This window comes from Vigna unguiculata, chromosome 8 (genome assembly GCF_037176805.1).
Source record: "Vigna unguiculata cultivar grain cowpea cultivar isolate G323 ecotype 2 chromosome 8, ASM3717680v1, whole genome shotgun sequence".
In the NCBI taxonomy this organism is placed as follows: domain Eukaryota; kingdom Viridiplantae; phylum Streptophyta; class Magnoliopsida; order Fabales; family Fabaceae; genus Vigna; species Vigna unguiculata.
The window spans coordinates 32407901-32432196 of NC_140799.1; the positions used below are offsets into that span (position 1 = coordinate 32407901).

The 24296-nt window shown below is 27.6% G+C and overlaps 2 protein-coding genes and 2 long non-coding RNA genes across 4 annotated transcripts; 3 read left to right on the forward strand and 1 right to left on the reverse strand.

Moving 5' to 3' along the window:
• Positions 1-201: 201 nt before the first annotated feature.
• On the forward strand, positions 202-5256 carry LOC114192981 (WAT1-related protein At1g44800-like). The gene is made up of 8 exons (XM_085665224.1): positions 202-353; positions 444-651; positions 2644-2706; positions 3738-3854; positions 3937-4168; positions 4344-4502; positions 4613-4764; positions 4898-5256. The coding sequence occupies exons 1-8, from the start codon at positions 278-280 to the stop codon at positions 5115-5117; spliced, it is 1227 nt and encodes a 408-aa protein (XP_085521350.1). The 5' UTR covers positions 202-277; the 3' UTR covers positions 5118-5256.
• A 680-nt stretch (positions 5257-5936) lies between these two features.
• On the forward strand, positions 5937-7273 carry LOC146884413 (uncharacterized). The gene is made up of 2 exons (XR_014983955.1): positions 5937-6739; positions 6957-7273. It is a non-coding gene; the product is annotated as an uncharacterized LOC146884413 (long non-coding RNA).
• An 11808-nt stretch (positions 7274-19081) lies between these two features.
• On the reverse strand, positions 19082-19579 carry LOC114194656 (uncharacterized). Its single transcript, XR_003606409.2, has 2 exons — positions 19440-19579; positions 19082-19342 (listed from the first exon to the last, which is right to left on the reverse strand). It is a non-coding gene; the product is annotated as an uncharacterized LOC114194656 (long non-coding RNA).
• A 352-nt stretch (positions 19580-19931) lies between these two features.
• GA3 (GA requiring 3) lies at positions 19932-22842 on the forward strand. The gene is made up of 8 exons (XM_028085008.2): positions 19932-20306; positions 20370-20530; positions 20983-21144; positions 21252-21392; positions 21480-21734; positions 21822-21983; positions 22068-22262; positions 22348-22842. Exons 1-8 carry the CDS (start codon positions 20165-20167, stop codon positions 22669-22671), a joined length of 1542 nt encoding a protein of 513 aa, XP_027940809.1. The 5' UTR covers positions 19932-20164; the 3' UTR covers positions 22672-22842.
• The last annotated feature ends 1454 nt before the right edge of the window (positions 22843-24296 follow it).

Genomic DNA, 24296 nt, shown 5'->3' on the forward strand with positions numbered 1-24296 from the left:
TTCACGCTGAAACTTTCTCCTAAGTAATTTCCTCAAAACATAGGCACTTCCTTATGTAGAACATATTCTAACACGGCACCAACCTTCAATTACCACACGAAACGTCCCAATCTAACTATTTAGTTAAAGCGTATATATGATCAGTGTTATCATCACGTATCATATATGGCATGTACACACCACAACATGTAATTAACGTTGACAACATGGGAGAAAACCAGTGGCATATGCTGACTGACACGAGGGTTTTCCTAAGATAACAGTTTTTTTTTCTTTCATGTGTGTTGTTGCATATCTGTCGCCATGTTCATTTCCCTTACAAGTTTCCAAACACTTTTTCTTCTGTTCTTTAGGTGTTTCACACTTACAGTTACATGTTGTGTTATGTTATAAAGAGAGAGTTGAGAAGCTTATTTATTGATTTTTGTTTTTGTTTTGTGCAGAGAGAGCAATGAAAAAGAGGGGTTTGAAGCATTGTTTCACGTCATCGCAGGTTGTGTTGAGCATGATAATGGTGCAAGGTTTTGTGACAGGGATGCAGCTTCTTTCAAGGGTGATATTGGTTCAGGGTTCCTTCATCTTTTCACTCATTGCTTATCGTCATATTGTTGCTGCAATTTGTGTTGCACCTTTTGCTCTCTACTTTGAAAGGTACGTTTTTCATTCTATTTCTTACTTCTTCATTATTTTTCTCTTATTATCTATTTATATATATCAACTTTTATTAGCTGGTTTTTTACTTTTTTTGTTTGGCCTAACCTTTTTCTAATGTGGAAAATGATTGAAATGAAGTTTATAAGAGTTCTAAAATAAAACACAAGTGCTTTTGGTTTGAAACTCCCACAAGTCACAACCTACTACTACTACTACTATCTCCTGTTTGCTTCTTCTGAATAATCTTTGTATTAGGGTTTAAGATCTTCTAATGTAGTTCTTTCTCTTCTATTATTTTCCTTCTTCATTCTTTCTATTTTTTTAGAAGATCTCCTATATCACGACTCTTATGAGAAAGCTCTTTCACTAACTAAAATTTGTTAAACGTAGTTATTGTTTTCCTAACATAAATAATAACTTAGTTTTCAAAAAGTTTGGTTAGTTTCATACTCCATAAACTTTTATAGTCATTTTACATTCATTATTTTACCCTTTTTTTTTTTTTTACAAATACAAAAGTCTATTTTTTAAAATAACTGTATTATCCTTGAAAGTTGTTATTAGGTGTAAAAAAAAACATTTTCCTTTTTAAAATGGTGTGTTTCATTTAATTTTCTTTTCTATAAAGAAGAATGACGGTAGTAATTCTAATGATACACCTTGATCATTATAAGAAAATTATTAAATAATAATCAAATTTAAAAATAAAAAATTATTATTATATAGACTAAGATACAGACCATTTTTTAAATTAACTAAAAATTAATGATACCTAAATTAGTCTTTATTCTTAATAAAAAAATTATATTTAATTTCTGAATTAGAGTTTAAATTAATTTCTAATTAGTTACCAAAATCATAAGTAGCTAAAGTCTCTTTAAACAATGATACAAATCAATTTAAACACTAATTTATAAATTAATTATAATTTTTATTAATAATAGTCATTATTTTAGATATTAATATTTTTGTATTTATAAAATAGTATATAATTTAATCAATATAATGTTATTTAATTATTTTTTATAGTAATTGTTTTATAAAAAAATATTAAATAAAAGAAAAGTAAACTTATCTTCTCTGAAATAATACAAATTCCTACTATATATAGTTTTAAAATAACCATCCACAAATGTTAATAAAATGATACTCACTTTTATCTAAATTTTAAATGGACGTGATCTTTCTTATATTTTTAATAAAACTTTATTCATCTCTTTTATCTGATTTAAAAATAATATTCACCGAATCTTAAATGAAAAATTCTGAAAATTTAATGAATTTAATCATATATTTTGTAATTAGTTATTATTTTATTTTAATACTTTTTTCAAAAAAGTATAAATTTATATTTTAATAAATACAGTTTATCACGACAATATAATTTTTATGATAACAGTAACATATAATAATTAAAGATTAATTTTTTTTAATAAAAATCTTTATCTTTTAACATTTTAATTTTTAATTTCTATAACTTTTTATTTAAGTTATAATCAATAAGAGCCATATTTAAGTAAAATAAGAAAGAGGATTTTAATTTATTAAAATATAAACAAAGTGAGTATCATTTATTAAACTTATAAGAGAAATAACTATCTATTTAAAAATTAGAAAAGATGAGCATCATTTTATTAAAAACATAAAAAACATGAATTTCTATTTTAAAATATGGGGAAACATAGATGTCATTTAGTATAACTTCAGAAGAGGTAAATACAATTCTCCTATATAATGACATGTTTATTTATATTGTTTTGAAAAGGATTTAAAACAATTAAAATAATTAATACAAATATTTTATCCGATATAATTTTTTAGTTTTGATTAAATAAATCTTTTGCTTAGGGCCATAAGTCTAACTCATAAATAGACATAAAAAATAAAATAATTTAATATCTTAAACACATACATAAAATTATATTTTCTTAATTGGTTTTTTTAGTGGTTGATGTTTTCTCTTGCAAATGATTTGGGTTGTGAATGCAGAGACCGCACATTGACTTTTACTCCCAAAGTTTGGTTTTGGCTCTTCGTTAACGCATTAATGGGGTATGAATTCTTTACTTACTATTTCCACCCCTATATTTGCTCTTTCCACTCCAAACTTTGTTTGTTTTTATTTACAACAAAAATAGTTTTAAGGAATCGTGTTATGTTCTTATGAATCATATAACTGTGCATGTTATTTTTGGTTTATGTTTTATAAAAAATAATTAGATACATTTAACTATTTCCAGAAATAATTTTTTAAAAACACAGTAAAAATGGAAGATTTTTTTATTTTAAGAATCGATAATTTCCGGAAACAATTTATGAAAACTTGTAACATGAGAAATGCAACATTCGCATGTTCACGTTTCTAGGAATGAACTGTTTAATCAGTAAAATAAACATATTTTGTTCTAGAAATGCATTCTTTCACCCTTGTTTAAAAAAGTTTATGCTAAAAGAGAAAATTGAGGTGAAAAATAATAAAAACCTATTATAAGATTTAGAAATGATAAAACAGGACTTATCTCTTTTATAAAACCGTGTTTGATTTTATTTGGATTAATTAGTAATTTAATCTTGACTTTTGTTCTTATTTATATTTTTTATTTAATTAAGTTTTAATATTTTTCAAATAGAGTCAATTTGTTTTTTGTTAAATTAACGCTATTTAGAAGGTGTTATACGTCAATTTGATATCTTTTATTTTAAAATCTCTTTAGTTTGACATATGACATTTTTTTAGATTTTGATACATGATAAATTTCAAATGAGATTATTGTTAATTTAACGAAAATATCAAATTAACTTTATTTATAAAGATCAATATGAATCATAGACTTAATAAGTAAAATATTGTATAAAGAATATAGCGTATAAATACATATATTATTAAGAAAATAATTTTTTAATAATTAAATTTTGATAACTTTATTTTATAATTTAAAATGATATTTTTTAAGTAACTTTTTATTTTTTTATATTGCAAAACTATTTAAATGATGTCATTTTAGGTTATAAGAGAAAGTTTTCAAAATTATCGTTATCTATATCATTACGATCTTCTTACACTATGATGGCACCAACTACAGAATGACTCTGGCTCAAGGATTATTCTACTATGGGCTGAGAGATACTTCAGCTACATACTCTGTCAACTTTCTCAACATGGTTCCAATATGCACATTCCTTACCTCTGTCATCTGCAGGTACCACTAACATACCACTCTATTTTCTTCAATCTGCCAAATATCAACAACATAACCACCATTAGTTGATGAATCAATGTAGATTCGAGAAATTGGGACTCCACACTTGGGCTGGTAGAACTAAGTGTGCAGGGGCAATTCTGTGCGTTGGTGGAGCATTACTTACCACTCTTTACAAAGGAAAACAATTTTATCTTCATCATCATACTCATCATGCTCAAACCGCTGTTGCAGCACACCCTACCCACATGCTTCAGGGCACTTTCCTCTTGATCTGCAGCTGCTTCTCATACACAGCTTGGTTTCTTGTGCAAGTACATATCTCACACAATTTTAGATTCTGCCTTAATTTTTGTTAAATTTATTTAATGTTTCGAACGGGGTTTAGTGTCATGACTAATCACAGTAATTTCAATAGTTCTGCGAGAAGAAAGGCTTTTACTGTGACTATTTTCCTTCTGAAATTGCTGTATTAAATTCATTAAACAGGTACAATTGCTTAAAGTATTTCCATTGAGGTATTGGGGAACAATGCTATCATGCGTTATAGCAGCAATTCAATCAGGAATCGCAGGTGTCTGCATAGATTCTAGTAAGGCTGCATGGAGATTAGAGTGGAATCTGCAACTGCTCACCATAATCTACTCTGTAATATATTCTTTACAATATTTGAAATCAATGAAACACATGAATGAATGAAGATGAAGCTTAGTTCTTAAATGTGATGAACATTCTGAAGTGATTGTTTATTTGTTTAGGGAGCATTGGCCACTGCTGCTACATTCTGCATATTATCATGGGCTGTTGCAATCAAAGGACCTACTTATCCTCCAATGTTCAATCCCCTCTCTCTTATTTTTGTGGCCTTTTTAGAAGCTTTCATACTTGGACAACCACTAACCTTTGGAACGTATGAATAATATTTCTTAAATGGTTTTACTGCTTCAATTCTGTGTAAAGAGTAGTAACCTTGAACAATGTTGTAGCTTTTGTATGACACATAGAAAACAAAACACTGATGTATATAATGTATGTATACGCAGGTTGTTGGGCATGGTTTTGATCATGGTGGGGTTGTACTCCTTTTTGTGGGGAAAAAGTAATGAGAAAAAGGGCATGACTCAGCAACCAATTGTGGCAGTTGCAGAAGTATCAAATGTCACTGATTTGATTGCTGGCCCAGAATCAACGGCTACAGTAGTGCCAAGTTCTTCACCACTCAATACTATAACTTTAGTATCTGAAACTCCTTACAAAAACTGAAAAAAGAAAAAAATAAACTTCATTTTACCTTTTTACATATGTAGGCCTGATAAATCGATGCTTAATATAAATAAATTTTGTTAGCATCTTATGTCAATTAATTCAAACTTTTATAGACACATATATGTATATATTATCAGAGTTGTCATGAAACATATTAAAGAAGAGACTCTTAAGTTATTCTTCAGAACAGGGTAATCAGGACTGGGCAAAATTAATTTATCTATATAATACTATAATTAATTGCATCATATCATTATGGAAAAAACTAAACTATTTGTAGTAAAATTTGAACTTTGACTCTTTTTTAATTCAGTTTTAAAAATTGAACTTCAACAAATTAACTCCTCTCCTCTCTTTACTTTGAACCCTCTCTTCTCTTTTCTTTTCTACTGCCACCCTAGTCAATTACCTTTGTTTCATTATTAACTTATATTTCTGTTTCCCTATTTCCATTTTTATTATTAATTCACACACAAAATCACTCGCTTCACCATCTCCCAATACACTTTTCTTTACATCTTTCCTATCCTAGGTTTATGTAAAATTCTTTATATAATTTTGCAAACCATTAGAAAATAAGAAAACTTTAAATAATAAATCTATATTTATACATAATACAATTGAAGGTAGCATAAAGTGCAAGTTTTTTCATTAACCACAAAAAGAAGAACACACAAAATTAACTAAAAGTGGAAAGTTTAAACACTTCATTTTTTTGACAAGGGGCAAAGTGCGGCTCTTACACGTGTGATCTCCTTTTTTTGCTTTAAATTCAAAAAGAAAAATTCATCTCATGTGCTAAAATCCTAATTTTTTCACTCTTAACTTTTCTCTCACCCTCTGCCATCTCAAACCCTAAATTTTTTCACTCCCAACTTTTCTCTCATCCTTTGCTGCCTCAAACCCTAATTTTTTCACTCTCAACTTTTCTCTCATCCCCTGCTGTCGCCTCACTCTTCCTCTACGAGCAAATCCTTATTTTTCTTTCTTCGCTAATTTTGGTTTCAAATTTTTTTGTTCGATTTTGTTCTCTTCAACCCTTATTTTAGCGATTTCTTTTTTATGTAAAAGAAGGCTCTTTACCACACCTTTGAAGGTTTGGAAGGTTTGTTCTCTCCAACACTGATTTTGGTTTGTATTTCTAGTTTTCAAAGTTTAATTTTGGCTTGTATTTCTGGGTTTCAAAGTTTATTTCAATCTTTTTCCCTTTAGATCTCATTTTTTTCTATATATTTTTTTAATTTTGATATGACCTACATTTTATGGATTTATGGTTTTCGATCTTTCTCTTTTTCTATGTTTTTGTTTTTTCTTTCGATCTGGCTCACTATATTTTGTTTCCATGGTTTATGAATAGAAACTGATGGTATTAACTGATGAAAAATAAACTCTTTATCGCGCTTTCGAAGGTTTTGTCATCTTCTTTGTACCGTTGATTTTTGTAGTTATATATTTTATATTTATTTTGTTTTTTAATTATTTTTTTCTTTCGATCTACCTCATTATATGTATGTTTCCATGGTTGATGACTAGCAACTGATGTTCGATATTCTTAATTGAGGAAAAAGAGGCTCTTTTCAAAGAACCAATGGTCTTAACTGATGAAAAGGAATTTCATGGTAAGTGGACGACTCGAGATGAAAAAGTAAAAAAATGTTGTTTGAAATTAGTCATTGAGATGGAATTTATTCTCACTAGCAATATAAACTAAAAATACATGCTAAATTTATAATAAGAGATGGCTAATACTATGTTTTGTAAATTGTATTGATTTTCTTTATTCACCTTTGTTTGTAAACCATGGATCTGAAGTTTAGTTTTGTGATGTTGTCTTAGATTCTTAGAAGCAATAAATTTGATATTGAGAAAGTAGAACACTTGTGGACCAACATGGTGCAATGGAGGAAAGAGAATGGTACTAATACGATTATGTATATTTGTGTATTGAATCATTGTTAATGTTATAAACTATATGTGTATGTTAGCATATAGTCTTTGCCCTTGCTAAGAAACTCTATAGGTGGTCTACGCTACTACTCTTGGCATTGTAATACATGCATTCAAACTTTGGAATACATGCATTCAACCTTTGGAATACCTAAAGGTATTAGTTATGAGACACATTTTATCTACTATTTTTAAATTTTGGATTCTTTGGATCTTATGGTCATGGTAGATAAATTTTTTAAAATTTTAGTTTTTGTATGGAAGTTTTTCATTTCTTTCATCTCTTTTGTTTTTAACCTGCATTGGTGGTGATTTTGTGTTGAAATATTTTGTTCTATTTGTCATACTTTCATGTAATTACATCTTTTCACGCTTTGTTGTTTACTCATATTATCAACATTTGTATTTATAGATTCCAATCTTTTGTCGTACTTTGTTGTATTAATTCTGCTCACCAATTATTGTTTATTTTAAAAAAATGTTGGTTGATTGATTAAGTTTTGACATGATTATAACATTGTCAACAACAAATCAAATATATAGCCAATATTCAAGTGTTGTTTATTTGAATCCTTTTGTAACATGATATTAGCCTTTTGTGTTTTGTAATTATTTAACTTTTAAACTTTGCTTGCACACTTTTTTTGTATGGTTTTCTTTTTCTATTTTTTTCAAGATTTCATATGTCATATTGTGTTATTTTCATATTTGGTAGGTTATTTTTATAAGCTTTTACTCATTAAGAAATTAATGCACTTATCATTGTCTATATTCTAAATATGTGTATTTATTTATCAGGATTTGTTGAGCAAGTTTACTAAACAATCAATAATTTTGAGAGTTTTACATACTAATTTGCCAACCACTTCTCTTAAAAGAGATTCTGAAACTATGTTAGAGTCATACAACAATGAGTTATCATTGAAGATGTTGCTAAAAAATATTAAAAAACAAAAGTGAGTTGTGTATTGCAAATGAATTGCCTAAACTTTTGGATTATCAACATTTCTATTTTGTCTTCATTCAGATTATTTTGGAAGATTGATGTTATGGTATTTGTGTTGTTGTTGTTTGTCTAAAGACAAATTATAATCAAAATTTTGGTCTGTAATTGTATTTGACTGTTTTCATTCAGATTATTGTGTTATGGTTGTCTAATGAAAAAGAATTATCTCCATGCAGTAACATTTTTTGTACTATCTAATTATAAAATAATCTCACATAGTTCCTTTTTAGAAGAATTTGAGAAGGGAAGTAAACACTTTTAAGAGACTACAAACTTCTTTGATCCTGACAGAGAACTAGGAGACGAAAGATTTGGAAAATTGTATTTTGGTAAAAAACCTATCATCCTTTTTTATAATTATTAACTCAGCATCAATTTTTTTCCTTAGATATTCATACTTAATTTTGTGCATTTTAGGTTATTTTTCTTTATTACTGTTCTCTTTATGCTCTCAAACTCCCTTGAAGAAATAGCTTAGCAACATAATTCTCCTTCACCCATTTTCTTTAGTTTATTTCGGTTGGCATGTTAAATATTATTGTATTAAGGTACCGGTAGAAGCTGTGAACCAGTACACAATATACATACTTCTAATCATTTCATTCTACAATAGTTTTTTTTTTATTTTAATATTTTTTGTGATACATTGGGTAAAACACTAACATAGTTATTTATAATTTGTCTTAATAGTTTTTCATGAAATTAATTCTATAGGTTTGGCATACTACATATACTTTGCACATAAATTAAACAGCTTTGATACATTGGGTAAAACACTAACATATTTATTTTATAATTTGTCTTAATAGTTTTTCATGAAATTTATTCTACAGGTTTGGCATACTATATATTATTTTTCACATAAATGAAATAGCTTTGACATTGCTTTTGGAAAATTGTTGGCATCAGACTCTAATTTACGTTGAAATATATTTGCTTTTAATAAACTGGATAAATTGGATGATCTATCCAAACCAAGGACAAGAAAGAGCAAGTTGTTTACTTTTTTACTTTCATTCCTATGCTTCAAAGTATAAATTTAATAGTTTTTCTACTTAAGATGGATCAGGTTAATTGTTATAGAAATTAAGTTCAACAATGTGGATCAGGTTAACGAAACTTCTACTAGCTATTTTACGAGGAGAAATAACTAAGAAATTTGCTACTTTTGTGTTGAACTAATAGTCTAATGGTAAATTATTGTAAAGTGTAGATTTTTCTTGCTCTCAACTTTGCCTACCCAATTTTTCATGAACATAACTTCACTCAAAGATGTTGTGTTGGGTTTTCTAAGTTTGGAAGAGAGGCAAAGAGTTGAAAAGAAAATCTGAGAATTTAAAGAACATAAATTTACACTCACATGGTTTGATTTGAGGAAGTCACATAAATTTCATGAGTACAATGTTAAAATCAGTAAGCATTGGACTGTGAAACATCAAAGTAATGTGTATTATGTATGATAAAATTGTATACAAATTTAGTTACATCACACAAAAAATCAGATTATCATGATATTTATTTTTTAATATATTTTATTTTATTTTTAAAATCAATATATGTTTTAAGTTCAGGCACACATTACGAAGATCACAAAATTCAACATGAGATAAAAATTTTCAATGATATTAGATATGGAAGGATTGTCTCTAATAAAGTTAAATTTAAAGGAAATGAATCTACCACCCTATTTTTTTCATGGTATGATAAATTTTAAGTTTTTCTTTTATAATTGTAGTTACTTCTAAGTTTGTAGAACAATTAGTGATTTTATTTTAACATTGATTTTGGTGAAAAAGAAAGTATTTAAATTCTCGCATTAATACTTAATTACATAATTTAATATTTAATTTAATTTTTTAGTACTTTATTTTATATTGTGTACTTTTAAAATATAATATTTTGTTTCAAACACGAAATATTAATATATATAATTTTGAAATGATTTATATATATTTTTGTTAATAAGTATGGAAATATGAAAAGAATTAAAATAAAATAAAAAAGAAACAATAAATAAAAAGGAAGCAATTTTTTATCTGGCTTTACGAATAACATTAATATATAGAGTATGAAAATAATTAATATAATAACATATAAAAATATGAAAATAATTAAAATAAAATAAAAAAGGAAAAATAAATTAAAAGAAGAAATTTCTTATTCGTCTCACCAATAATATTAATATAAATTTCTTTATACAATAAATAATAAATAATAAATATTATTATGTTTTGGTTTTATACAAAATTGTGGTTATAAAATTGAGAAAGTATAATTGTATTAATTTTTAATTAAAAATTTTTGTGATGAATTACCGTTGGATTTTAATTATATTAATTTTTTTATTAGGAAATGAATTTTAATTATATTAATATTTAATTTAATTAGAGAAAAGGTAGTTGTGTGACTTAAAACAAATATAATAATAGACGACAAACTCTCTCTAAAGTTGGATTTTATTTTCCTTACTCCATATTCACTCATGGACAACTATTAATATTTAGTCACACAACTACATTTTACCTAATAAAAATTAAATATTAATATAACTAAAATTTATTTCTCAATAAAAAAATTAATATAATTAAAATCCAACTGTAATACATCACAAAAATTTCAATTAAAAATTAATACAATTATAATTTCTCAATTTTGCAACCACAATTTTGTATAGAACCAAAACATAATAACCTTTAGTATCTATTAATTATAACGTTAGTATTTATTACTTTTTGTATTTATTAATTATAATGCTATTATTTATTATTTATTTTATAAAGAAATTTATATTAATGTTATTTGTGAAGAAGGATAAGAAATTTCTTCTTTTAATTTATTTTTCCCTTTTTATTTATTTTAATTATTTTTATATGTTATTATATTAATTAAAATTAATCTTATACTATTCCAGTTATTTGTTAGTATTACATTCTTTTGTTTTTTTTAATCCAATTTTAAATTTAATAAAGTTATATCGATTTTATATTGCAAATTATAATGGTCTTCTGACCCATGAGATCAATAAAAAGTTTTGTATAAATGTCATAATAGGTGCATATATAAATGTTCAGAGAGTTAAACATTTATATTAGACAAAACAATAATTACTACAATTAGTATGGTTATGATCCTGAATAATCAGAATTATTAAATTCATTTATAAAGATGATAAAATTGATATTTCCTAATTTAAATTATATTTATCATTACTTTTAATATCTATTTTTAACTTTTTAATTTTTTTTTCATTTACTAAAAAAACAAAATTCATTTATCTAAAAAATAACGGGTCAAAATTCTAGTTATAATTAGATAAAAGTATAAATATTTTTTATATGATTTATTATTAGAAATCTTAAAAACAGAAATAGGTCTTTTAAATTTATGTTTATCCATATGTATAGTTAAGAGCGAGGAACAATAGGTATAATTACTGATTTAGTCTTCTAATTTTTTGATTTAGTTTATTTTGGTCTCCTTTATTACTTGTTAGTTCATTCCAATTATTTAGGATGTTCAATTTGATCTTCTCCGTTAATTTCACATTAACAACGTGTCCGTACATGACACGTGTCAAGTATTGAAATTTTTAAAATTTTTAAAATTTTTTCAAAAGTATATAAACTGTCACATGTCAAATAACAGTCATGTCACGTGGTAGGTCACAATCGTGCCATGTGGTAATGGTAGTAGTTGTTTTCAATTTAGTCCTCTATTTAATTTTTTTATTCAATTATGCTCCCTATTCTTTAAAACGGTTCAATTTGGTTCTTTTCTATTTTAGAACAAATTAGTAATTAAGTTTAATTACAACTTATCTATACATTTTAAAATAATTTTTTAAAATGTATACATCAAGTCACACCACCTAAATACTCAAATTATTTTATTTTTTACATTTTTAACCTTGTGACTTTTTACCATTAAATTTGTTTACACTTGTAACAAATAAAATAATTTGAAATATTTAGGTGTATTGATTTGATGTATAAATTAAAAAAAAATTATATTTACATGTATATATAAGTTGTAATTAAGCTTATTTACCAATTTGATCTCAACTTGGAGAGGATAAAATTAGATCATTTTAAATAGAAGGAGACTAAATTGAACCAAAAATTTAAATAGAGGACTAAATTGGAAACAACTACTACCTCTGTCATCTAGCACGACTGTAATATACCACGTGACAGTTTATATATATTTTTAAAAAAATTAAAAATAAAAATAAATTGAAAATTTTACAAATTTACATATGGCATGACGGACAACGTATTAATGTCAACTTAACGAAAATATCCAAATTGAACATTTTTAAATAATTGGAGGATTAAATTGAACCAACAAATGATAAGGATCAAAAATAAACCAAACCAAAAAATTAAAGAACTAAATTGATAATTATACCTATATATATATACATATATATATATATATATATATATATATATATATATATATGTACATATATACATATGTACATATATATATATATATATATATATATGTATGTATATATATATATATAGATAGATAGATATATGTACATATATAGATATATATACATATGTACATATATCTATATATATATATATATATATATATACATATATATACATATATATATATACATATATATACATATATATATATATATATATACATATATATATATATATGTATATATATGTATATATATATATATATATATATATATATATATTTAGATCAGTTTGTTTTGACCTTTTCTGTTGTTCAAAAATAAGTATATTTTTCTAGCTTGCCCCACAGTTAAGCAATTTAAAAACAATTCATAACCAGTTCGGTTCAAAAATATTGCAGTTCGGTTCAAAATTAATGCAGCTCAGTTCAAAAGTAGTGAAGTCCAGTTCAAACATAGTGCAATTTTGTTTAATAATAATGAAGTTTGGTTCAAAAAATAGTGCACTTTGGTTCAAAATTAGTGTAATTTGGTTGAAAAATAGTGCATTCACTTCAAAAATAGTGCAGTTCGACTAAAAAATAGTACAATTCAAAAAAAAAAATCAGTTCATATAGTTTAGTTCATATTTCAGTGCAATGTAGTTCAGTTTCTTATAACAAAAAACAGTTCAATTCAGTTTAGACGAACTATTTTTTGATTTTGTGCAATTTTTAATAGTACAATGCAGTTTAGTCAATTCAGTTTATAATGCATATCTATCTTGAAGTTTTCTTCTTCATAACTTGGAGAAACTTATTTCAATTCACTCTTGTTCAGAGGTTATTACATTTTTCATGAATTAAGAATCTCTCACTCTGGTGAATATAATGATTATGTTAAAACTTCATACAAAGGCTTCACATAAGTACAAGCAAAACATTGTATTTTTTTTTTCCTTTTTGTATTATCTCTCTATTTTCTTGGATTTTTTGTTTTCATCCCTTTCTTTAAACTTCTCACATTTGTATATAGTTGTACTTGAAGATTGAAATATCACCAGTTTCTAGAGCACTTGGATTTTAAATTGTTGTTGAAAATGATGCGATAGGGAGGTAATATTTTCAATGGAAATACATCCATAAATAATAATAATAATAATAATAATAATAATATATCAAAATTTTGAATAAAATCACAATATATTTAATATATATATATATATATATATATATATATATATATATATATATAACATGTAATTTTTCTTTGAATTGTGATAAAATCGCAAACTTTGTTATATAATGTTTCTAAGTTTTGATTTTTAAATTGTGTATATATTAATTTTAGTTTATGAAAAAATATTTTTGTTATTACTTTTAAGAAACGTTTATACTCATGACACAATTTGTCCGAAAGGGTTTTATTGTACATAATTATAGGAAGTTAAATAGAACACAATCTTAATGCAATTTTTTCCTTTAGTACCGCTCTTTGTGTGTGTTTTCCTCTAATAGTGCATTGTAGAAATTTTTATATATCAAAATGAAATGGTTTACTGTTACAACTTAGAATTGGCTTCTTAGATATATGAGTTTTGACTTTGCATTTCAGTTTCACATGTAGTGAAAGCGAGTTCTAACTTGTAATAGTAAATTATATCAATCTAGTAATTAATCTCTATAATTTGAAGAGGAAAAAAAGCACAAACATTTGTCAATTGGGAAAAATTTTCCAATGAATGTAATTCATTGTTCTTATTCATGGAATCAAATCAAATCAGAACCTTTTAGTGTACTATTTTCATATATGTATCATTATCACCCTTTTCTGAACTATTATTCTTTCAATGCATTTGTATACATGTAAAGAATCTCATTTAAATTCATTGAGAGAAAGCAAGACTAATTTAGCAAATAACCAGAAAAATCTCCATGCTTTAAAATTGTTGTGTTAGGTCCTTTAATTAGACCTTTTCAGAAACATTCTTTTATACCTCAACCTTGATTATGCTTTTAACCCATCAGTGAGGCAACACTTAAACTCTTAGATATATGTATGTATAGAAAAATTCTAAACCCTGAATTCAATCATAGACTCCAGTAGTTGTTTCCTATGTAAGACCTAAAATCATTTGATTCTCTACCATCAAATCATGCTAATCCTTGATAAAAAAAAAAAAAAAGGAAAAGTCCAATTAATGATCTAAGTGTGTAGCGTAACTAACTCTTACTTTATATTAATATTTATTTTTTAAATTGTACACGATTGCACGTGATATTTTTATTTGTTTGTTTTTCATTTTTAGTCGTTAATATGTTTTTTAGTCATTAGTCAAAGTAAATGTTTCTAAATTTTAGGAGAGAATGTCTTAATTAATTTTTCTTTTGTTAGTGTAGTGTTATAAATGTATTTCGATATTAGTATTACAATGCAATCTAAAAAATAACTGTTTTTGTTTTGGATATTATAAATTGATAACTGCAAGTAATGGGTACGGATATTTTTTATATTCACATATTAATGAGGTGGATACAGGTATCATAGTATATATATTTGTACTCGCTATATTTTAATTTAAATTAAAAAAACTTAAAAAAAGCATGATTAAAACATTAACACATTAAAATTAAATGGTTATTTTTTATCAATCGGTTTTAAAAAATATTCAATTTTTTTTAAATTGTCATCCAACACTATTTAAATAAGTTATTTGCACTTTGTTTGAAATTTATAAATATTATGCATTGTATTTTTGTTTGAATTTATGACTAAATATATTGTTAGATATTAAAATTTTCTTTTATAAATATCCGCAGATATCCGTAAATACTCGTAGATATTAAAAAAATATGTGGATATCAGCATAACAGATACTCGCACGGATATAAGTATGAATACAAGACAAATATTTATAAAGCGGGTAAGAAAAGGAAGAACTATTATCCGTATGGTATCCGTTCTATTGACATCCTAATCAAATACATCTGCACTAAATATTGGAGTGCATTCTTTTTATTCAAATTTTGTATGCGACTCTCTAACTTTGTTTGTTTCCCGCATTTCTGTTTCCACCTTCTTTTAAGGGAATAAAAAGGAAAAGGTATAATTATTGATTTGGTCCCTAATTTTTTTGTTTAGTTTAATTTGGTTCCCATATTTTTGGTTGATTCAATTTAGTATCCTAATTATTTAGAATAATTCAATTTGGTTCTCTACGTTAGGTTGGAGTTAACACCGTATTTGTACATGACACGTGTCAAGTCATGAAATTTTTTACTTTTTTTTTAGATTTATAATATGTCATGTGTTAGGTTACTGTTGTGCCACGTGGCAGTTTACAATAATGACACGTGGCAGTGGTAAAACTTATTTTTTATTTAGTCTTCTATTTTAAATTTTTGGTTCAATTTAGTACCCTATTCTTTAAAACGATCCAATTTTGTCATTCTCAAATTGAGACCAAATTAGTAAATAAACTTAATTACAACTTATATATACATGTTACAATAATTATTTTTAATATATACATCAAATCACTTCACCTAAATACTCAAATTATTTTATTTTTTACATTTTTACCTTTATAATTTTTTACACTTGAAATTTTTTAAACTTGTAAAAAATAAAATAATTTAAATATTTAGATATAGTGATTTGATATATAAATTCAAAACAATTATTTTAATATGTATATATAAGTTATAATTAAATTTATTTACTAATTTGGTTTTAAATTGTAAGAGACAAAATTGGATCGTTTTAAAGAATTAGGTACTAAATTGAACCAAAAATTTTAATAGAGGACTAAATTAAAAACAAGTTTTAACATACACGTGTCATGACTATAAACTACCACGTGACACGATAGTAATCTGACATGTGACAGATTATAATTTCTTTTTTTTAAAATAAAAATAAAATAAAAATTTTGCAGCTTAATACATATAAATACGGTATTAATTCCAATTTAATAAAAATAACTAAATTAAATCATTTTAAATAATTAAAATAATAAATTAAACTAACCAATAATATAAAAATCAAATTAAAATATACTAAAATATTAAGAGACCAAATAAATAATGGGTTAAAATATATTTTCCTGAATAATTATATATGAACAAAATAAAATAACTCTTTCATTAATTATAAACTCTTTAATAATCCCCTCCCGTGTCAGCTCCCATTCCATTAAAGCAACTTGACTCACTTTTCCACCAAACCCATTACCCAAAAGTATTGACCGAGAAACTCATCTCGAAACCTGTATTTTTATGTGGAAGAAACATTCTGGGATGACTGTTTTCAATATTGGTGTTAAGTTTTATATATATATATATATATATATATATATATATATATATATATATATATATATATATATATATATATATACTTAAATGCATTGGTCAGACTTCTGTATAACTTTTAATTTACTTTTTTTGGTTCCATGTTCTTTCTAGAAGTTCTCCTTTCTATTTGTTGAAGTTCTCTTTTTGATTTATTGGAGTTGCAGCTAGCTTGCTCTTTTCTAGGTTAAATTTATTGAAAACTTTATTTGCAGATTTTTTTAATAAAAAAATATTTTATTGTGATTTTCATATACCTGTGTACTGGAAAAGAATGTCATTCATTATCCCAATATCTGTTTTTTGAAAAACTTATTTCATTACTTCCTTGAACTTTTCAATGTAGTCATTTTCTTTCATTTCATGCTATGTTGTTAAATCAATATGATCCAACCAACTTTACTTTGTCTCTTGTATACCCATAATCTCAATCTTATCCTTCATTATTAATTATTTGATTCTCACTCTTTTAACTTTTCCTCCCAATCCCCTCATATTATATGTATCTCATCAAAACCTATCTTCATGTTCCCTCTTTTATAAAATATATCACATCTATAATTTAACATCGATCATTTATAATGATTTTAGAAAAATATTGTTTCACTACTAAATTTTTGTGATTTTCTCTTACAATTTTAAATATTATTTTTTAAATGATTTTCTATTTTTTATTTTTTTCTTAATATTTTAAAATCATTTAAAAGATATAATTTTATATTATAAGAAATAATTATCAAAGTCAAAATATCATTATTTATAATTTATTTTATTTACTTTTAAATAAATTGAAGTACTTCTTTCAGATGACATTTGATTTGTTACTAAATATATATATATTTTTTTAAATTTTAACAATAGTGTGTGTTTTCTTACAAATGCATGACAAATAAAACAAAGAAGAGAATCTTAAATAATAAGGTAACGGATACGTTATCTTAATTAACGAATCAACTAATTAATTATACATAGATTATGATTTGAAGAAGAAATGTTCTTTCTTAAATATTTTTTTATAACTTATGATTGAATCTATATAATTTATTATTATTATTGATCTACCTGATCTTATTAAAAACGTTCTGTACGTTGACGTATTATATTAAATTAGGATGATGATAAACTATCACAAAGTTAATAATTTGCTTAAACCATGACTACTTATACTAATAAAAAGTCAAGCCACAACTTTTAAAAGGATATTTTTAATTAATAATTAGACTTTTGGACTTTTAGAATAGTGTACAATAATTAACATATTGATAAAAATAATATTAATGTGTAATATTAAATTGTTATTTAGTAAATTTTATTATAATGTATAAGAATATATTAATACATAGTGTTATGTTCCTTTTAGTCTAGGTTAAAGAAAGGTTGGCTCGTATTGAAAACATGATAATATATGGATTATATAAATAATTCATTCATTAGATAATTAAGGTTTTTATTTTATCAATTAATTTTTTTTTGTCGATTAAACAAGAGAAATGAAGTAATTTTATGTTTGTGTTTAAATTAAAATCAAACAATTTATGAATATTTGTTTCGATCCATAAAAAAAGAACAATTTCAAATGGAAATAATTAATGTTAATAAATATTTCTTGCAACAGTATTACGTGACTTTTTAAATGAAGATGTGTATGCTAATTTAATTAATTTTATTTTATTAACAACTCCGCTTTTAAAATATGTATTGATGAATAATACTTTCAATTATTTATTTTATAATATCAATTTTAATAAAAGGAATTTAAAAATGTACTATTCTGAACTGAAATTAAATGAATTCAATTTGAAATTTTTATGAATGAATACAAATTAGCTATTTTTATCTATACATGAGATGAGAAGAGTTACATGAATTTGTTTTGTCGTGTTGTAATTGATGCTGAAGGTGATGGTGATAGAGCAGGAATCTGAGAGGGAAAGATGCTTCTGACATAGCTTCCAAATTCCAAAATTTTCTCAGTTAAAAGGATTCATCAATCCTATCCTTGTGATAAGGACTCCATTGCAATACTTCTTTTTGGTCAGAAAACATGTAATATTTAGTACTATTAAAAAACTTATGTTATTAAATAAGCATGTTAATAGATCCATATGAAATTAGTTCATGAAACTGTTTGGTTTGGATTGTCCATGCTTCGGAAACAAAGTTTAGACACTTGAAAGCACAAAACTAGGATTTTCAGCATTAGATTAGATGAATCACAAATGCTTCAGAAATAAGGTTTGAGGCATGTTCAGAACAAGGATTTATAAATTGGAATCTTTTGTTGGGAGACAGCAGATACAACAAATCCTTGGAAAACGACACGATGCAACAACAAATCCTTCTGAGAAGGACACAATACAACATCTACTTGTGTTCTGTTTGCCTAGCTGTTGAGAGATTGAACCCAGTTTGGTAACAGAAATTCCTGGTTACAGGTTACACTGTGCGACAGAGCTTTGCATTGCGTCCATGGAAGCTAAACACATGCAAAGGGTACCTGCAACCAAACAGCTTAGAAAATAGAGGGGTAGATTAAAAAAAAAGAAAGGCTCAAAAATGCAATGACCATACATAACAATATACTAATTCATTACCCAACATCTAAGGGCAAGGGTCTAGAGACATTGTTGAAAGTAGTTAAGTAAGGTGAAGATGAGAGTGGAAAATGAAGAAGAAAAGATGATAGAGAGACATCATGGTTTTCCATGTCGGGACATAGTCGGTGCTGGAGCTTCGACAGTGAGTGGGGTGGTTCAGACCGACAACGCATTCGTCTTCTTCCACAGTTGTTGATCCACAGATTAGATTAGGAAACAGGGCATGACCATAAATTGGGAAAATACTAGATTTTTGTTCCCTTTCACCATGTTTCAATGGAAAAATCAAGCTTTGGGAAAAGCACTACTCTTTCCCCATTTTTATTTTCCTAGGCACTAATAAAAACATTATGTGGAACTGTTTTTATAATCTTTTTCTTCAAAGCGTAATAACTTTATCCCCTACTTACAAAATATCCTTCATTACTTTACGAGCTTATCGATTCTCGAGTGTGCAGCATATATAAAAAATACATTTTTTTAACATCCGTGATGGCACCTTCAATCCCATCCAATCCAATCCCCTGACCCACTGCACCAACAAAACAAGCATACAGCACTGCATTTTCTTTTGTCCTGTAATTAATGCTGAAGGTGATTACAGGGCAAGAATCTGAGGGGCTTCCAAATTCCAAGATTTTCAAGCATCTCCTTCTCAATAAAAGGATTCATCCACAGGACTCCATTGCAACAAAGAAAACAGAGAACAGTGTTCTTCTACCATGGCCTCCCTCCCCCTTTTGAACCTTCTTCAGACACACTCCTCTGCAGCTTCACTTGCTGTAGCTGCTTCATCTCTTCTATTTCTCTTCCTTTTGCTCCGCCTATTCACTCGCAGACATGCAGGACTTCCCCGAGTACCAGGTATCATCTTTATTTTATTCTGTATTTCATAAGAATGGCATAAGAACTTGGTGAATGTTGCAGCTGTTCCTGGACTACCCCTCGTCGGGAATCTACTGCAGTTGAAGGAGAAGAAACCTTACAAGACCTTCGCACTGATGGCTCAAAAATATGGACCCATCTACTCCATCAGAGCCGGTTCTTCCACTATCATTGTTCTCAACTCAACCAATCTTGCCAAGGAGGTTCGTCTCATCGCCACCCTTTTACGTTTAACCTCTTTTCACTTCACGCATGCATCCTTCTTCAATTCAATCTATACCCTTTTAATTCATCTTCTCTTGGACCCTTTTACCTGCAAATTACAACACCCTTGTCACCTGATTGATTCTCTTATTCACCGCCCTGTGCAGTGGATGATCTCACAAGTTCACAAACTTACCGTGTCTTTCAAAATGATTTTTTTTTTCCATATTGCTATTTTAGATGAATTTATACTGATCCATTTATCGATGGTTGGAAGAATACGATCACAAACAGTTGTAAAATGGGATCCGAGAATGCGATGACTGGTTTTATGGTCGATCCACTGAAGTAACTTTGGTTGGCATGTCTTGAACCGTTTGTTACTACTACACTCCATTTATTTATTCTTGTTTACGGCTAATTGGATTATAAAATGTTATGGTTGTTTCAGGCCATGGTGACCAGGTTTTCGTCGATTTCAACAAGGAAGCTATCAAATGCACTCACCATTCTGACTTCTGATAAACGTATGGTTGCCACAAGCGACTACAATGAATTTCACAAAACGGTCAAAAAACATATTCTTGCAAACGTTTTGGGAGCCGCTGCTCAGGTTGGTTGCTTACCACAAATTCATGGTTTTACATCAGTATTTCAGTAAATAGAACTTCTTTTTTTGTGCGTGGTTTGGTTGCTGAGTGTCTATTTTTCAATGTTCAGAAGCGGCACCGTCTCCACAGAGAAAACTTGGTGGAAAATATTTTGAGCCAGTTTAGTGAACATGTGAAGACCTTCTCTGATTTGGCAGTTGATTTCAGAAATATATTCGCATCTGAACTTTTTATATTAGCACTGAAGCAAGTAAGTATATCCTTCTAAATAAAGATTAAACAGACATTTTATTTTTCTGAGAGTTGAACATTAAAACTGTGCATGCAAAATTTGCAGGCTCTGGGAAGTAATATAGAGTCCATTTATGTGGAGGAGCTCGGGGCTACATTATCAAGAGATGACATATATAGGATTCTAGTGCTTGATATGATGGAGGGAGCCATTGAGGTGGATTGGCGAGATTTCTTTCCATACTTGAGGTGGATTCCTAATAAAAGCGTGGAGAAGAAAATTCAGAATCTGTATTTCCGGAGAGAAGTTGTCATGAGGGCCTTGATGAATGAGCAGAAGAAGAGAGTGGATTCAGGAAAGGTAGGTTTATCTTGAGGACAAGATGAAATGTGTTTGAAAGCTTATGATAGAGTTATCCTAATAATTTGATTGTTTGGGATGTGACAGGTACTGAATTGTTTTTTTGACTACCTAGTAACCGAAGCTAAAGAACTGAGTGAACTTGAAATCTCCATGCTACTCTGGGAGACAATTGTTGAGACATCTGATACTACATTGGTGACAACAGAATGGGCTATGTATGAACTTGCTAAAAACAAAACTCGTCAGGTAATTTGTTTTTCTGTCTCTGGCCGGCTAACCATGTATTGATTGGTACAACTGTAATGGTAGCGTGTGTTTATGTTATGGCAGGCACGTTTATATGCAGAGCTGCAAAATGTATGTGGAGAAGAAAAAGTTGCAGAAGAGCAATTATCTAAGCTACCTTACTTGGGAGCTGTGTTCCATGAAACATTAAGGAAGTATAGTCCAGCACCGATCGTGCCAATAAGATATGCTCATGAAGATACAGAATTGGGAGGATATCATATTCCTGCTGGAAGCCAGGTCTATTTAAAAATTTTCTGAATTCACCATCCTTGTTGTTCTTCTATGATTGCCAGCCATTATTGACAGGGTCATGTGTTAACAGATTGCAATAAATATATATGGATGCAACATGGACAGCGAGAAGTGGGAAAATCCTCATGAGTGGATGCCTGAGAGATTTGTTGATGAGAAATATGACCCTTTGGATTTGTACAAGACCATGGCCTTTGGAGCTGGGAAGAGGGTGTGTGCAGGGTCTCTTCAGGCATCGTTGATAGCTAGCACAGCAATTGGGAGATTTGTTCAGCAATTTGAGTGGGAGCTGGGACAAGGGGAGGAGGAGAATGTGGATACATTGGGCCTTACCACTCACAGACTCCATCCCCTTCTGGTGAAACTCAGGCCAAGAAATCAATATATCAAGTAGTTACATTTGCTGTTGCTGCCTTCTGAAGGGAACCTGAAGAATAAACCACTGAATAAGACTCTTTATGGTGTTTTCTGTTTTTGTGTTTTGTTTTGTTCCTGTCCCAAAGATGTAGTAGAGTATTTTCCAGTAAAAGTTTATCGAAATAAAGGTGGTTTCTTATTTACCATATCCAGCAGAGTATATTTTCTGGTATGGATTACCACTCTTGCTTTTTGTCACTGTTGAATTGAGGGAATTGATAATTCTAGCATAACTATCATCATCGCCAAGTTGAATGAATTATGAATTGATTCTGAGCCGCAAATCAATGTCTGTGTCTAGAAGAACCATTGACTTATCTCAAATGAATCACATCACAGTACTCTCCTATTCATCTACAGTAAATAAACATTGAAGTGCATTCCTTCTTTTATTTGAAAATTTTGTATGTGACTCTCTCGAATGTGGCGATTATAGATGGTTTTTTATCAGTATTATAGAGCTGATGAAAATTCGAAAAACTATAAAGAAAAAGTATTTCGTGATATGAAGCTTCTATATAACTCTAGGAAAGAACTTTTAAGGTTAATGGCCATCATAAGAACGTTTTTCAAGAATCACAACCAGCTGACAAGGAGGTTACTAAATTGCTTATCAGTAAATCAATCATTCACGAAAATGTGGAACAATAATTTTACATGCATGAAAACTGTTATATCTCAAGTGTGGAGGGAATTCAGCTAGTTTTGATGATGTTCTGTTTCAGTATCTGATAGCATAGGACGTTTATTGAGTAGTTTCAGTAGCACAGTTTTTCTCTTTACCTTGGTCCTGTTTTTACTAACCTGACTTTAACTAACCTTATTAACCAGATTCCCTTTTGCTGACCAGTCTACACTAACAATTTGTTAACTAGTTCCAGTTTTTCATTTTTATTTTTAGTTCTTAGTCTTGAATTTCTATTTTGCAGGTACCTATTAGAATTACATAAAGCCACGCTGGTTCTATATTCTTTACTTACCTAGTTTTAATTTTCAGTTTTACTTTAATAGTTTTTCAGTTTAGCTTGATAATCATCGGTAATATTCTAGTACTTTTAAATTCTAGTAATTAATTTCACGTAGTAGTTGTTATCGTTACTTTTAGCATGTAAGAATAGTTAAATAGGATTTTAATTCACTGTTTTCAGTTTCAGCTTTAAATCTGTTCTGTTATATTAAGCTGTCATAGGTTTAAGTGGTATAAATTTTAGTTAGGTGTTGTTTTGTGAATTTGACCATTTCCTTAGCACTCGCTTAGATATAAATATTGCATTTTATAGATCATAGAGTAGAGTTAAATGTAGAAGTAGTTTTAACAACTGCTGTTATTTGTCCTGTTACTGATTTTCATATGCATTTTTACTTTTCTTTGTTGTTTTTAGTCTGTATCTCTGATTTTAATTCTCTTTTGCTGCTTTTTAAACTTGTATGAGTAGTGTGAATTAGGATATCTTTTGTTTTTGATAATTTTGGTAGAATTCAACTCTTCCATTATCTTTCTTTTACTGTTTTTGATGTGCTCAGGTAGATACTCTGCATTTTATCAGATATAGAAGTAGATATTAGTTGCAGGTTTGATTCGTAGTTACTGATGTGAGGATT

Coding starts and splice junctions, on each gene's coding strand:
- LOC114192981 (XM_085665224.1), top strand. CDS start 278: ATGTGTGTTGTTGCATATCTGTCGCCATGTTCATTTCCCTTACAAGTT. Junction 652..2,643: donor TTTGCTCTCTACTTTGAAAG/GTACGTTTTTCA, acceptor TTGTGAATGCAG/AGACCGCACATTGACTTTTA. Junction 4,503..4,612: donor TGCTCACCATAATCTACTCT/GTAATATATTCT, acceptor TTATTTGTTTAG/GGAGCATTGGCCACTGCTGC.
- GA3 (XM_028085008.2), top strand. CDS start 20,165: ATGGCCTCCCTCCCCCTTTTGAACCTTCTTCAGACACACTCCTCTGCA. Junction 21,145..21,251: donor TTTTGGGAGCCGCTGCTCAG/GTTGGTTGCTTA, acceptor TTCAATGTTCAG/AAGCGGCACCGTCTCCACAG. Junction 21,984..22,067: donor CTAAAAACAAAACTCGTCAG/GTAATTTGTTTT, acceptor ATGTTATGGCAG/GCACGTTTATATGCAGAGCT.